Source organism: Pristiophorus japonicus, chromosome 5 (assembly GCF_044704955.1).
Source record: "Pristiophorus japonicus isolate sPriJap1 chromosome 5, sPriJap1.hap1, whole genome shotgun sequence".
In the NCBI taxonomy this organism is placed as follows: domain Eukaryota; kingdom Metazoa; phylum Chordata; class Chondrichthyes; family Pristiophoridae; genus Pristiophorus; species Pristiophorus japonicus.
The window spans coordinates 144,391,938-144,408,857 of NC_091981.1; the positions used below are offsets into that span (position 1 = coordinate 144,391,938).

The 16,920-nt window shown below is 44.5% G+C and overlaps 1 protein-coding gene across 1 annotated transcript in view; it reads left to right on the plus strand.

Moving 5' to 3' along the window:
• The window catches only part of agmo (alkylglycerol monooxygenase), a 651,239-nt gene that overhangs the window by 468,037 nt on the left and 166,282 nt on the right, over window positions 1-16,920 (plus strand). The window contains exons 10-12 of the mRNA XM_070879980.1: window positions 5,144-5,260; window positions 12,280-12,362; window positions 15,565-15,661. Coding sequence (XP_070736081.1) covers window positions 5,144-5,260; window positions 12,280-12,362; window positions 15,565-15,661 — 297 coding nt within the window. The remainder of the gene's footprint in view (window positions 1-5,143; window positions 5,261-12,279; window positions 12,363-15,564; window positions 15,662-16,920) is intronic.

Genomic DNA, 16,920 nt, shown 5'->3' on the forward strand with positions numbered 1-16,920 from the left:
TTACAAGCTGTGCTACATGTTTCTATGGCTAGGTGTGGACCACGGTATAAACCCTGGACCTGTTTTGCATCTATAAATAGGACATTGTTCTTAGAATCTACCTAACACTTTATATTATGTTAAGCATCCTACTGTGGAAATGTGGAAATGGCTGAGTGAAATGTGGAAATGGCTGAGACCTTAAACAATTATTGAAATGTGGAAATGGCTGAGACCTTAAACAATTATTGAAATGTGGAAATGGCTGAGACCTTAAACAATTATTTTGCTTCGGTCTTCACAGTGGAAGACACAAAAACCATGCCAGAAATTGCTGGTCACAGGAATGTGGGAAGGGAGGACCTTGAGACAATCACTATCACTAGGGGGGTAGTGCTGGACAGGCTAATGGGACTCAAGGTAGACAAGTCCCCTGGTCCTGATGAAATGCATCCCAGGGTATTAAAAGAGATGGCGGAAGTTATAGCAGATGCATTCGTTATAATCTACCAAAATTCTCTGCACTCTGGGGAGGTACCATCGGATTGGAAAGCAGCTAATGTAACGCCTCTGTTTAAAAAAGGGGGCAGACAAAAGGCAAGTAACTATAGGCCGGTTATTTTAACATCTGTAGTGGGGAAAATGCTTGAAACTTATCATTAAGGAAGAAATAGTGGGACATCTAGATAGGAATAGTGCAATCAAGCAGACGCAGCATGGATTCATGAAGGGGAAATCATGTTTAACTAATTTACTGGAATTCTTTGAGGATATAACGAGCATGGTGGATAGAGGTGTACTGATGGATGTGGTGTATTTAGATTTTCAAAAGGCATTCTTAAAGGTGCCACACAAAAGGTTACTGCAGATGATAAAGGTACGCGGAGTCAGAGGAAATGTATTAGCATGGATAGAGAATTGGCTGGCTAACAGAAAGCAGAGAATCGGGATAAATGGGTCCTTTTCGTGTTGGAAATCGGTGGTTAGTGGTGTGCCATAGGGATCGGTGCTGGGAGGACAACTGTTTACAATATACATAGATGACCTGGAAGAGGGGACAGAGTGTAGTGTAACAAAATTTGCAGATGACACAAAGATTAGTGGAAAACGGCTTGTGTAGAGGACACAGAGAGGCTGCAAAGAGATTTAGATAGGTTAAGCGAATGGGCTAAGGTTTGGCAGATGGAATACAATGTCGGAAAGTGTGAGGTCATCCACCTTGGGAAAAAAAACAGTAAAAGGGAATATTATTTGAATGGGGAGAAATTACAACATGCTGCGGTGCAGAGGGACCTGGGGGTCCTTGTGCATAAATCCCAAAAAGTTAGTTTGCAGGTGCAACAGGTAATCAGGAAGGCGAATGGAATGTTGGCCTTCAGAGGGATGGAGTACAAAAGCAGGGAGGTCCTTCTGCAACTGTACAGGGTATTGGTGAGGCCGCACCTGGAGTACTGCGTGCAGTTTTGGTCACCTTACTTAAGGAAGGATATACTAGCTTTGGAGGGGGTACAGAGACGATTCACTAGGCTGATTCCGGAGATGAGGGGGTTACCTTATGATGATAGATTGAGTAGACTGGGTCTTTACTCATTGGAGTTCAGAAGGATGAGGGATGATCTTATAGAAACATTTAAAATAATGAAAGTGATAGACAAGATAGAGGCAGAGAGGTTGTTTCCACTGGTCGGGGAGACTAGAACTAGGGTGCACAGCCTCAAAATACGGGGGAGCCAATTTAAAACCGAGTTGAGAAGGAATTTCTTCTCCCAGAGGGTTGTGAATCTGTGGAATTCTCTGCCCAAGGAAGCAGTTGAGGCTAGCTCATTGAATGTACTCAAGTCACAGATAGATAGATTTTTAACCAATAAGGGAATTAAGGGTTATGGGGAGCGGGCGGGTAAGTGGAGCTGAGTCCACGGCCAGATCAGCCATGATCTTGTTGAATGGCGGAGCAGGCTCGAGGGGCTAGATGGCCTACTCCTGTTCCTAATTCTTATGTTCTTATGTACTGTTTCCAGCGTAAGTAAAAACAGAAAATGATCTAAATACTCAGCAGGTCAGGCAGCATCTGTGGAAAGAGAAACAGAGTTAACGTTTCAGTTTTTAAAAATTCATTCACAGGATGTGGGCATCGCTGGCATTTATTGCCCATCATGACCTTTCTGTGATAGGGTGGAAGGCAGGAGTGATTAAATGACAAAAAGGATGCCTTCCACCACATCACAGACCTTCCTTTTTGTTCTTTCCTCCCCTCCCCCACTTTCCCTGTCTCTGTACTTGCTTAAAACCTGTTATATCTCTAACATTATCCAGTTCTGACGAAAGGTCATCTCCCTGAAACGTTAACTCTGTTTCTCTCTACACAGATGCTACCTGACCTGCTGAGTATTTCCAGCATTTTCTGTTTTTACTTCAGACTCCCAGCATCCGCAGTATTTTGCTTTTATACTACTGTTTCTAGCTACTTGTTTTATTAAAACTTAATTTTTGAAAATTTTAATTTCATGATGAATTCTTGTACTCACTGTATTATTGTTATATTCTTTAAAGTCTGCTGATTGACCTGGAGTTTCCGCTAGCTGGAACTTTTTTTCAGCGCAGTACGCCAAACCAGCGCAGTAGATTGAAGAATTTCAAATGCAAATTATGTCCAGATCAAATCTAGTTTTGCGCTTGTTTAAAAAATATTGTGCTAGAAACCGGCCATGCCCCCAGATCGATCACCATGGCGAGCTTCCGCTAATGTGCCTGTTTGGGAGCCTTTGAGGAGGCTTTTAAATTAAGTTTTTTTTGTTAGGTGCACGGACACTAATAGGCACCTTGGAAAAGCTTTTAAATATTAAACATATTTAATTTGCTAATAAACTGACTATTATATACCAATGAAATGAGTAAATGGTTCTGTATAGTTTTTTTAAGTCATTTTCAATTATTAAAATTAGGTTACTCACAGGTGGTGGACGAGACACTCATTAAAAATGCTTATTTTTTATAATAAGGCCATTTTCAACTGTATTAATAAAACTGCCAGGGTACCACTTAAATATATCAAGGAATATTTTTAATGCAAAAAGAAACTTTCTAAAACGCTGCCCAATTGCGCTGGTTCATGGGAGATTTTACATTTGGCGATATGCAAATAGTTTGGAGTCAAAACTTGAGCAAAAAAAAAACAACACAATTTGGCCTCAGATTGCCGATTGCACCAAAGTGGAAACTATATCCCGTTGTATTCTGTTGTTTGGGTCTTAGCAAACATTTTTTTTTTAGGTAGCTATTTTAAACTGTTTTATAGCTCAGAAATAAGTATTGGTGATGTTAACAATTAATAAATACTTAACTGAGCAAGTTTTCCATTTCTGCACCAAAGAAATATACTATCATATATTAATATATTTTTGAGTCTACTCGTAATGCAGGCATAAATCCCTTTACTTAATATGGGTTATTGTCACCACTAAAATAGTAGACAAAGTGATATTGCACAAGCACATAATTCCCACTTCCCTGTCCCTACCCCCTGCAGTATATAGAAAGTCAAATAGCATTCCGTTTCTGAAATACATTCAGATGGATGCCAAGGGGCCAAATATTAAGCTGTTTGGGAAGTTGCAGTAATTGATCCTACCTACTAGCTCAAAAATAAAAAGGCATTCCTAGCATACCCAGCAATAGTTTAGGAGCGAAATAGAACTCTTAGGTGCCGAAATTGCCCCTCTCCTTAAGGCCTGTTACCACGACAAACTGGCGGCCGTGCTGCAGAGTGGAGTGGCCGCCGACTTTTGGCAGAATGGCCACTGATAGCCCAATTGCCCTCCCGAGTTTTCCCGGCGGTGCCCTGATCCCCCGCTACCGCTCCACTGCCACCAATCCGCCTTAAGCACGTCATCATCGTGCGCACCGCCTATCTAAATCCTCGATGGTGACATTCCCCTCGGCAATCGGCAATCTGAAGGCAAAATCTTCGACCTGCCCAGCGGTGTCAAAACAAGCTTTTTCCCGGTGGTCCAGTGAAGCTGTGGCCTTCTGCAGTGTGGCTTTGCTTAAAGGGGAGGGCGCACTGCTATGGCCGCCATTTTTTTTTTTGGTCGGCCGACTGTTATGTCGCCTCAATAAATATGCTCCCAGGTTCAGCCAAGTCGCCAACAGGCAGCCTGGCACCCCCTCTTGGGTGCTAGGCCGCTGGCCCGGCCGAAACCCTCCCTGGTGGCCCAGTGGGCTGAAGTTTTATAATCGCGGAGGCTCTCCCCTTTAAGTGAAGAGGAGAGCCATGGTGACGCGGCGCCATGATGATGTAATCGCAGCGGTCACTCCGCACCGCCCACAACTTCCGCCCTTCCGGTGCAGTCACCGCCCTCATTATGACCGAGTTCCAGATTGGAAAGAGCCAAATGCTCCTCAAGAGGTGACCTGAACCGCAGCTGCGGTAAACACCATCGAAATGGGGTGGGAGCGCCCCGTTTTTGGTGAAGGGCAATTTCTACCCCATAGTTCTCAAAAGTTTAATGGATGCCAAATACCCCTGGCTGGAAAATGATCAGATTTGATGTTGTCCTAATCGTCCCAAGTCCTTTATTAATTAAATAGCCTGGCTCACGGATGAGGAATGACCACATGTGCAAGATACCAGAAGGCTGCCGGAACTTGTTACCCAGCACAAGATACCAACTTAAAAAAGGGGAGCTGATGATGGGGATAAAAAGTCAGCAGGTTTCAGGTGCGCGTAAGTTTCCCATGGAATTCGGAATGTTCCAAGTTGAAAATGGTAACAATAGGTGCCAGATATGATTGACCGTCCTGAGTCCAGTTAGAATGGATCCTCCATCACCCTGCCTTTGCCCATACTTAAAACTTCCCTCTGCCTATATACAGGTAGTGTGGGCTTGTAGATTGGAAAGTGCACAAATTGATGACGGATATATCCTTGTTAAAATAAAGTTCTCATATCTCTGCAGATACACTTCAAATTGAAGGAATAGAATTGAAATTCAATTGGACTGATCCTAACCATGAGAAGTAATGATACCAAGATAACAAACATTACACTTTTGAGACATTTAGAAGGAAATTAGTTGGTTGGAACTTCAATATGAGCAGAAAGGACACCCTTAGATTAAAAACTACCCAAGTCCTTTATTAATTAAAGCTCTTCCATTTTTTTCAGGTTAGCGGAAAGGAGATTCCACACAATCCCCAAATCCCTGTGTGGCTTCAATTGTATGCAATGCTGCATTTTATCTTTATTCTGGGTGTTTACATGCACATATTTACCAATACGTCAGTAAGTATTTGTGCTTTATTGTAATACTATACTTTGTTCACTTTAAGAAACACAAGGCTCTAAATCAGTTCATGATTAGGGTCAGCTGGAACCAAAAAATTAGTTGCACCAACCAATGTTTGGAAATAGATCTGATAATGGTTGTAGAGCCGACTTTCAAAGATTAAGGGCTGAATTTCCTGGCCTTTATTCTGTGGGAATGCCCATTCCCTGAACACAAAGGTCAGGAGAAATCGAATGAAGACCTGTAATCCTGCGTGTCTGTCCCCTTAATATAGTTCTAGGATTTCTGGAGCTTTTCAAATAGATGGTCTTGTACCTGTGCCTCCAATAGGTGCAGGTCCAACATTGGTAGATCAGTGGAAAGTTCCCACCGCCCCCACACATAACATAGAAACATAGACATAGTAAACAGGTGCAGGTGTAGGCCATTCAGACCTTCGAGCCTGCACCACCATTCAATATGATCATGGCTGATCATGCAACTTCAGTACCCCATTCCTGCTTTCTCTCCATACCCCTTCATCACTTTAGTTGTAAGGGCCACATCTAACTCCCTTTTGAATATATCTAACAAACTAGCCTCAACAACTTTCTGTGATAGAGAATTCCACAGGTTCACAATTCTCTGAGTGAAGAAGTTTCTCCTCATCTCAGTCTTAAATGGCTTACCTCTTATCCTTAGACTGTGACCCCTGGTTCTGGACTTCCCCAACATCGGGAACATTCTTCCAGTATCTAACCTTTGTATCCTGTTTTAACATTCATGGGGTACTTAGGAAGCTGATGGTGGGATTCTCCTTGTTATGTCTTTAATACTCTTATGAGTGACTCCACAAAGTCTAGTATTATACTTGAGCTGTTATGACCTTAGTCCCATTTATTGTAACTCCAGAGTGAGGCACAAGCATGATGGGCAGCCTTTTATACTGGGCCCTGCACACCTATGCGGATGGTCCTCAGGTCTCCCACCACAGTACCCTCTGGTGGCACATCTTATGTGACTATACAGTTAGTATACATGGTCTACATACATGACATCACTTCCCCCCAAGTCTTGAATGCAAATTGACTCGTACATTGATGGTGACCTGGGCTTTGCTCTTCCTGGTTGACCATTGGAGGGTCGCTTCTAGCTTGAGTGGGTTGGTAGTGAGATTTGTTGCCAGTGGAGGTCCCCGTGGTTTCTGGTTGTGAGTCCATGACTACTCCATTCTTCCCCCCCACCCCCCACACAGAGATAATGCTAATGGCCCGTTACATGCAAGTTGCATTCAAGTTCATCACATGGGTTTTACATTTACATCTTGGTACATTTGTTGGATGGATTACAGTTGCATTTCTTTTTGTGTGGTACATTTATATGATCAGTACAGGCATACCAGTACAGGTCCACAAGGACAGTCTAGTTCCAGCACGGCCGGATGAGATCCGGGTTGTCTGGTGATGGCGCAGCACCCCATGCTAGTGGGTCTGTGGGCGAGGTGAGCTCATTTTGCTCAAGTTGCCGGAGCTCAGGGCTCTTGCTGTTACTCCTAGTGTCGGGCAGGCCCAAAGACAGCTGATGTGTCTGTGACCTCCCTGTCCTTTTCGTTTGCACAATGTCGCTGCTGCTCCCTGGGAAGCGGGCTGAGCGAGTGAGTGTTTCATCTAAGCGACGGTGGGGCTGTCTCGTCTTGTCTAGCAGTTCGCAGGGGACTGCTGACTCACTTTCCTTGAAGGCACCGTTGTGAACACTCTCTAGTTTAGGATCCTGGCTGGTCCAGGTCCCGTTCGGAGGAGCCGTTGCAGGTGACCCTTTGCTCTTGGGCATTGCCGTGTTGGCGAGTGGGTTTGTGAGCTGAGCCTTTTCGCGGGTGGTGGGCGATTGTTAGATCTCTTAATTTCCAATGAAATACGAACTCTGGTTGTAGTTTTAATGTAATTTTATTCTGGCAGCAGCAACAAGCTCTTGGCTTTAAGCCAGGCCTTTGTCCCTCTGAGACCACATGGCCAAAATGGCTGTACTTATCCCTGGTTCAATTTACAGAAAAGAACTCGCCTTCTTTGACCTTATTGGCTCAATTGATAGTCTTTTAACCTTTAATTGGCTTGCTATCCAAGGTCCTAAAATGTCAAGTTGATTGATGACTTAATGCAATGTGGTCTGTGTTTTCTCAAAAACTGCAGCCGGGCTGCAGAGCTTGAATTCTCTATCAGTGATGGTAGCCAACTGTGAGCATAGGCGCAGTTTACTGTTTCTATCCCGTGGCGGTTCATGCCATCGGGTGCCTGCAATGTTAAACCGATCTGAGGCAAGGTATCGCTACCGGTGCCTCTGCTCTCCGGGGATTGTTTACTCTGTGGCTTGTCTGCTTCTGTCAGCTGTGGGGACACTTTATGATACATCGTCTGGTCCCGGGGACACAGGCTATAGCATTGGATAGCCCGCTGGACCTGTATACGACCGTTATGTGTTCGCCCACTACATTGGCTGATTGCAATTTGCACCCGACATCGCTCAACAACATTTTGCTCGTTACAGCTGGACTTTTACATTAGTTACCAATTTCAAGCAGTTCGTTCAAAAATGGCGGGCTGCTGGCCTCCTTTAAAATGGCCTTACTACTTTTACCCCAATCGTCTTCTTTGCGTGGAACCACGTGTCATTGCACCTCATGGTTTGGACGCCATCTTTTCCCCGTCCATGATGTCGACTGCTGCGATTTTCTTTCCCAGGGATTCTGCCACTGAAGCTGGGAAGGTGCCCTCGAATCCAATCTTCCTCCCCAGGAGTCCTGCCACTGAAACTGGGAAGATGTGTTCAGGTCATCTCGGCCGGTTCATCGCCACGCAGTGGTGATAAGCGGTCTGTGTCTCGGGGGCTGCGCGGATCTGCTCTCCGGTGCCTGGTCCAACTGAAGGTTAGGGGCTTGCTCTGCCTCTGAGCATGGGGGACGTCGCTCGCTGGAGGGATGAAGTCTTCCCAGTTGCAATGAATCTTCCCCATCCATCTTCTTCCAAGTAGTGTTGGTCCATCACTTGAAACAATCCACAATGGTAAATTGTGCACCGCGCCATCATGGGATACACTTACATCTGCACTACCAACAACTTTGATAGCAGTTCCTTGGTGTAGATGCGTAGCTTTGCCTGAACCGGGATCAGCTTGGGTCGTTCAGCTTGATCGTTCTATAGCCTCGCAAAGACTTCCTGGCTCATTACTGACTGACTCACCCCCGTGTCCACTTCCATGAAGACTGGAACGCCATTTATCTCGACTTCCATTATCACTGGAGGACAATCTGTGGTGCAGGTATATACTCCATACACTTCGTCCTGGGACTGAGCTGCCTTTCTAGCCATCTCCTTGTAATCCACGCTGGATTCACAGCCATCTGCTGATTCTTCTTCCATGTGGTGAATCACAGCTCTTTTGCACATTTGCTGGAGGTGACCCTTTGTGCTGCAGCCTTTGCACACATAGTCTCTGAACCGACATTGATGAGCCCTGTGATTACCTCTGCAACGCCAGCATGCTACTCGACTTACGTTTGCACCCCTCGGTGGACTCTGATTTAAAGGACTCGAGGGGCCTGTATGCTCTGCTCTGGGCAGATTCATGTTCAACAGTTCTGTCTGAAAGGCACCATTCTATTCACAGTAGTTGCCGGGTTTGAGTTCTAAGAGTGAGTCATCATCTGTTTGGAGCTACAGCTTGAGGTCATGAACGCCTGGCTGATGCTGATGGCCTTCTGCAGAGTGACGGTGATTTCGACAGACAGTAGCCTGTGAAGAAGGACTTCATGACCGATGCCAATTACGAAGATGTCCCGCAACGCATCGGCGAGGGATGCGCCGAATTCACACGGTCCTGCCAGCCTCCTGAGGTCGGCAGCGTACTTTGCGATTTCCTGGCCTTGGTGGGGCGGTGTGTATAAAATCGATGCCTGGCCATGAGGATGCTCCCCTTCAGTTTGAGTTGGTCCTGAATTAGCACTTTCAGCTCCTTGTATGACTTGGTCGTTGTTTTCTCTGGTGCAAGCAAGTCCCTGATGAGGCCGTAGACCGCGGGCCCACAACTGGTCAACAGGATAGCTCTGCGCTTAGCTGCCAGCGTGGCCGGATCACCGCCTACCAGGTCGTTTGCTACGAAATATTGGTCGAGCCACTCCGTAAAGGCTTCCCAATCTTCAGCCTCTGAGAACTTTTCTAATGCACCAACATTAGTCATTTTTGCGTGAAAGTTCGTAATCTCATCGCCAGTTGTTATGTCTTTAATACTCTTATGAATGACTCCACGAGGTCTAGTTTTGTACTTGAGCTGTTGTGACCTTAGTTCCATTTATTGTAACTCCAGAGTGAGGCACAAGCATGGTGGGCAACCTTTTATACTGGGCTCTGCACACCTATGCAGGTAACCCTCAGGTCTCCCACCGCAGTGCCCTATGGTGGCACACCTTATGTGACTATACAGTTAGTATACATGGTCTACATACACGACACACCTCAGGGTGGGTAATGAAAGGAGCCCTGACGGCAAGCAGAGACAGGCCCAAAAGTGAGTGGGCTTTTATTTTTCCTACTGGTTGATTTTTTTCCCCAAACAGGGAGCAGCGGTGCTGATGCCAACCAGCAGGCCCACTTCTCTTTCTGGCTGTTTTCTCAATACAGGGACCTGTGCTAGTGTACAGTACTGCGCTGGGGGTGTAACTGGGCTGTGTAAAGGTCAAGCCCATGTTAATGGCCCGGTAGCTCAGCCTGGACAGGCACAGGGCAATTTTTGGCATGTTGCATCTCTCCAGCACCAGGGTGGGGCAGGAAAATCAGCACCAACCATTATATAAGCAGGTCTGTTCACTGTCAGACTTACTTTTAACATTATCATTCATCTTTATTATCAGACACATAGGGGTCCAAATTAGCTACTGCCGTTTTTAAGGCGGTGTCACCGCCTGAGTGCCGATTTTTGTGGTGGGCTTTAGGCGTAGCCTCAGACTACTAAATTCAGTTTTTACGCCCAAAGATGATAGAGCAGTGCTAAAAAGTGACGTTGCATACACATCCTTGGGCGGGAGCTCAGGAGGCCTACTGAATTTCCCAACAGGAGGCTGCCACCATACTAGAAAAAACACAGGGAAAACGGAACTAAAACTTTTCCGATCCACACACGCACTTCCCCACTCTTAAAACTAATGAAAACATGCAGAAATAAATAAAGAGAAAAAATTACCTCCCTTTCTGGGCAATTCCGCCCGAGATCCGCCCTTTAACGACAACTTTTTCCTGGCTGTACAGCCGGCTGCTGGTTCGACAGCCGTACAAAACAAATATCGCGACAGAGGCATCAAAGAGGATTTTTACGCTGGATGACGTCACCACACGGGTGGCATTAACCAGCGCAGCATTGCCACTTGACACATCTGCCAAAGAGTCAACTCAATTTAGGACGAGGCGTCGACGCCACTTACTGATCATGGTCGGCCTTTGCCACCCATTTCCCGCCTACCGCCGGCGGTAATGGGCGGCGTACAAAACCCAATTTCGACCCCATGTAGTTTTAATTTATAAAATGTTAGGAAGCTAGATAATTGACAGACAGGAATAGTGAATTACCAGCAAACCACTGATGAATCAGCCAAGATAAATGAAAGCTGTGTAAGCATCAAAATGGGTACCTAGCCGGTATCGTCAAGGTCTCAATAAAGCTAAGAGAAGCTTATCAACATGCCTACAAAATTAATCACTACAATTACAAGATACTTATTTTAACACACCATGAAATTTACAGTTAAATGTTGCCATAGTGCTAACCATTAAAGAGCTTGCCTAATTATAATGTGCTGGTTTTATAGCTGCTAATTTTCCCTTTTAATAATGAGAATTCCCAACAGTGGAACTTGCAGCATACTTTAATAATTTAATGCATTAGTTATGTCGTGTTTTCAGTGGAAAGATGTGTAAGTATAATACAATGATCATTTTTTCTTCGTTGAAAGGATTTGGGGATTGAGTTATGTTTTAGGGTTGTGTTTTAAAAGAAAATTAACTTGCTCAAGTTTTAAAAGAAAGACCCTTGGCTGCAAGCATTGAACATGTGTATTGAAGCCAGACTGGCTGATTAGTGGAATTCACAACTACTGGGTCTACTGTCTCATAAGATCATAAGAATTTGGAGCAGGAGTAGGCCATTTTTCCCCTCGAGCCTGCTCCACCATTTAATAAGATCATAGGCTCAGCTCCACTTCCCTGCCCGCTCCCCATAACCCTTCACTCCCTTGTCAAAAATCTGTCTATCTCCACCTTAAATATATTCAATGACCCAGCCTCCACAGCTCTCTGGGGCAGAGAATTCCACAGATTTACGACTCTCTGTGAGAAGAAATTCCTCCTCATCTCAGTTCTAAATGGGAGACCCCTTAATTATGCCCCCTAGTTCTAGATTCCCCCACGAATAGAAACATCCTCTCTGCATCCAGCTTGTTGAGCCCCCTCAGTATCTTGTATGTTTCAATAAGATCACCTCTCACTCTTCTAAACTCAGTGTAATTTATTGGTTGTGAAGTGCTTTGGAATGTTCTGAGGATATGATAACATGTAATATAAATGTAAGTCCTTTTCTTTTCCTTTGTTCAGAAGATTCCCGCTTCTATGCTGCCACATTAGAATATTTTGTTCAACTTCTTCACGGCTCATTGTGCAACTTTAGCATCTTGAAGCATAATGGAAATTAATTGAAATTATTCTACATACCCATAGAAAAAAATAAGCATCAAAATGTAACATTAATTTGCATATTCAATGAGCAGGATTGTAGAATGAAACAGCATGTTATTATTTAGCTTAAATGTTCTAAATGGACGTCATACTGTTATGGCCTGATGATCTGCTCCATTCTCTATATCTGCTAAATTGTCACATAATTTTGGATCAACCTTGTTTCAAAATCTGTTTAATTCCTTTAATCAAAGACGCTTAACCTCAGTTGTTCACAGTAAGTTTCCTTTCACAGAATAATATTTTTTTGTTTGGTTAAACAGGCTCTATCAGAAATAACAATCCTCTTAGGAATTGGGTATGTTCTGCTGACGCTGACTTCTGTTGGATTGATGATGGAGAACAGGCAAGAGTTATTCTTTTGCATTACCAAAATAATTGGTTCATCTTTCTTTTTGTCCTTCTCCCTATCTTCCAGTAATTCATCTTTGTCTTTCTGTTTATCACTTCACTCCTCATTTTCAATATATTGAAGTTGATTTTCATCTGTTGCAATCCAAAAACAGCTGTGTAGTGATGCACTAAATTAGGTGGAAATCGGTTCTGCTTGATTTTCACCCCTGCACAAGTTCCCAGTTGGATCTGCAGTTGGTGGTACAGCCCTAATCTGAAGTAAGTGGGAGCTTCACTAAAATAATGCATTGAAATGTCAACCTAGATTATGTGCACAAATCTCTGGAGTGTGGCTTGAATCCATGACCTTCTGACTCAGAGGCAAGAGTGCTAACCCTGAGCCAAGGCTAATATCTGAAGAAGAGAAAGAACCAAGGCGGGATGCCATGCAGGCAGGATATCCAAGAGTTGCGCCAAGTCCTCTAACTGGTACCTACGTAATTCTTCTACTGACAGATGTGAAATCACCTCACATTTGCACACTGCTAGTGAAGGCACCTCTTCCTAAAGGAAACTGCAACAGCAGACCTGCTATGGTGTCACTAATATATGTGAATTCCTGACTAGCCATTATCATGCCTGGTTTACAAGCCCTCCAATTACAGCATGTCATGCATTATGTGATACTGTATGAAAGAAGGCATGCCAGGATAATCAAGAGCCAGTATTGCTTGATAGACAGTACCTGTCAAGATGCCACCAACCATTTCTGCAAACCATGGTACACTGACCTGGCCAAGATTCTGTGAACCTATCTTTTCAGAATCTTGCTCAGCACAAAACGCAGATGCAGAACTGTGCCATCTTCTGCGAGGCCTGTAAGGACAGCTGCAACTACAATGGAGCCTAGGGCTCTCAGAAGCAGGGACAGTAACATCAGCTGTAACATGAAACTTGGCTGTATCTCCTGATGGAGTGTTGACCCATGGAAATGACACCATGGAGTGACAAAGGCCCCAAGTTTCGTCCCGCGGCAAAAACGGTGCACCTCCGAGCTGGGCGCCTGTTTTTCGTGCCGAAAACTGCGCCTAAAAAAAAGTCCGATATTCTCGAGCTCCTTGGAGCTCGATGTCTGCTTGGCGCGGCGCGCTCTTCGCAGCAGGGGGCGGAGCCTAACACTCGCGCCGATTTTCTAAGTAGCAGGGGGCGGGTACAATTTAAATTAGCCTTCGTGGTGCCGGCAACCCTGCGCGTGCGCGTTGGAGCGTGCGCGCACGCGCAGTCTCACACAAACATTGGCACTCGGCCATTTTTTAAAATACTGCAGAAAAAGTGAAGATTTGTTTTTTGGACCCCTGCAAAGGCTTGTAATTTAATTTTTTTTGATATTTCTGTGTGTGAGGGAGTGCTTTTAGCAGCACTGCTGAATAAATCACCTGCTGAAATCAGTGAGTTCAGCTTTTCACTGCTAAACTTGCAGAACCGGTGCCTGCAAATTAAGGACTGTGTGTTTGGAGAAATAAGAGTGTCAATTCAACTTTGCAATGGATCAACGTCCACCAAGAACAAAGATGGCAAACCATTGCATAATACGTGGTGTTGACAATGCAGTACCCATTCTGCAAATTTAAATATAAAACTGTCGATGTGGCTGCCTCTCCCTGTCCAAATGGCCTCAGTCCCCCTCACAGCTCGAAGGCTGCTGCTGTATCTTCGGCTGCCGTCGAGCCACTGACGCCGCCCCTAAAGCGTGGCCGAATGGCCTCAAGCACCATAACGAGCTGCGTATGTCAGGTGTTGATTCTTTGGCTGCCGGCCAGCCACTGACGCCGCTGATATCCTATGGCCGAATGGCCTCACATCGGTCCGCTGCTGATTCTTCGGCTGCCGGCCAGCCACTGACGCCGCTGATACCTCATGGCCGAATGGCCTCGGGTCCGTCCGGTGCTGCTTCTTCGCGGCCAGCCACGAAGAGAATGAAGGCCTGCCTCAAGCACTGCAGCTCAGCTCGAAGCTTGCTGCCGCTGCCATCGAGACACTGACGCCACACCCCTGCCTGTCTCCAACATGAAAGGCCTGCCTGAAGCACAGCAGCTCGAAGGCTGATGCTATTTCACACAGGTAGGAACATGGTTTATTTAATCTTTTCTTTGCTTATAAATTTTTATTCAGTTTGGATTTATTTGTATAATATTTGTATAAGTATAACTAAGGATTGATTGTAGAATTTAATGACTTCCCGTCCCCCCCGTCCCCCCACCTCGTTCCCTATGCCTAATTTGTAACCTACGCCTGATTTTCTAAAGTGTCGACAAGGTTTTTTCGAGCGTACAAAAATCTTCACTTTCTCCATTCTAAGTTAGTTTGGAATAAGTTTTCACTCACGAAACTTTGAAATCAGGCGTAAGTGGCCGGACACGCCCCCTTTTGAAAAAAAAATTCTGTTCCAAAGTGAAACTGTTCTAACTGACTAGAACTGGAGCAAACTAAATGACGAGAATTCCGATTTCTAAGATATTCTGTTCTACACCAGTTGCTCCTAAAAATCAGGAGCAAATCATGTGGAAACCTGGTGCCATAGAGTGTTCTCCTTGACTTCAGCAGCTATAAAATGCGGTGCTGTGCTGTTTTGTCTCGTCTGCAAATTTATCCCTACTCATGGGTTTTCTTTCTCCTTTTGTCTGCCAGTTCTTAATTCTCTACCCTTTGAACCTGGGCAAAATAGCTAATGGGTTAAGATGCCTTTTGAAACACTCCATCGGCTTTCTGAACGTTTAATGCTTTATTGTAACGTACTCCTTTAATTGATTCCATCCTTTTCAAATTTGACTGACACAATTTTCTTCTCCTGTAACTAATACTGTTCATTGACTGACTGAGTTTGCACCTGGTAATGTGAATAATTATGAAAATGACCTCAGACTATAGTAGTAAGTGCAATTATCATTTGACCTTTCAGTGGGGATTTATATTAGTTCTTAACCATTTAGAAATGGCTCAGACCTGTAGTTGAAAGTTGGCCCCACTACATTAGTCTTCCATTGTTTTTCTCAGTCTCGCATGCTTTGCATCTTTTTTCTGTTTCCAATATTAGATCATTTTTACACCTTCATTTTTCTCCATTATGAGGAATGCTGCCTGTTTTTGCTCATTCCTGCAGTTTTGATTTGTTAATGTTCACTAATTATTAATTGTGTTGCTTCCAACGTCAACAGATCGGGAGCAGCTATTTTGGAGACCATCCGATGCTGTGTTTTCCTTTTTCTTCCTGAACTGGATTCCTTGACTGGTCCTTTAAAACTAGCGACTGAAGTAAGTAATTTATTTCATTTAACTGAGTTGAGTATATCTGTAACAAAATTTATAAAATGGCTTGTAACAGTAATGCAAATTCAAAATGCCAACCTGCCTCCTGGCACCACCCACAGGTATTGCAGTGAGCCACATTGTTCGAGGCACAAATTTGGTAACTTTCACCCTTTCAGCTGCAGCAGCACAGGATTTTCCTCCCCAGAGGCAGTCTGCCAACAAATGATATTAATAGTGCCAAGAGTCCACCATGAATATGTATTGAGGGTACACTGAGGAAAAGTTGCATTACTGTTCTTGCATGCTGAAATTATTTGACGCAGATTCCCACTGGTTAGAGTATTATAATTTTTGATACACATTACAGAAAGGGTATAAAAGCAATGGAATAGGTGCAGCGCAGATTCACTAGGAGATTACAAAAGATATAGGGCTGGATTTTTCTCAGTAGTGGGCTTACCACTGAAATTACACCGTAACTGCACTTACGCCTGTCAGTGTAACGTCACCAAGAATTAGCCCAATTTTCCTCAGTGTAGCCTCAATACATATTCATGGTGGACTCTTGGCACTATTAATACCATTTGTTGGCAGACTGCCTCTGGGGAGGAAAATCCTGTGCTGCTGCAGCTGAAAGGGTGAAAGTTACCAAATTTGTGCCTCGAACAATGTGGCTCACTGCAATACCTGTGGGTGGTGCCAGGAGGCAGGTTGGCATTTTGAATATTATAATGAGGCCTGAAGTCTCTGCTTCAACTGCAGGCAGCCGGGATCCTGGGGCTTGGGATTTCCGGTACTTGCAGTGAGGCAGGCACAGCCTCAGGGAGCAATCCTTGTGGGCTTGGAGGAGCAAGAGTGCTTCTTTGCAGCCCCCCAAGCTCACCCACCAGCAGCCTGCCCCTCCCAGGCTTGTCAGCTGAGGATTTCCTTTGAGTTGTGTCTAAATCTGCCACAATTGCTTTAAGACTTCTGAAGTATTGCCGAAGGGTCCAACGTCTGTTGTAGGTGGTTGCCCATGACAACTAAAAAAAAAAGAAATGGTCCTCATGAATTTAGTAGTGGCTCGAATACACATGCAAGCTGTCCTGCTGCTAAATTTGTAATTATGCCTCTACTTCATCTGAGTAATGTGTCGATGACAAAGCGTCATTAATTTAAAATTGTCAGTAAGAAACAGAGGAGAGAAATTAGGAGACATTTCTTTACACTGTGTGTAGGAACATTTTGCCATGTGGAGTGATTCATTTAAAGGAAGATTGAGA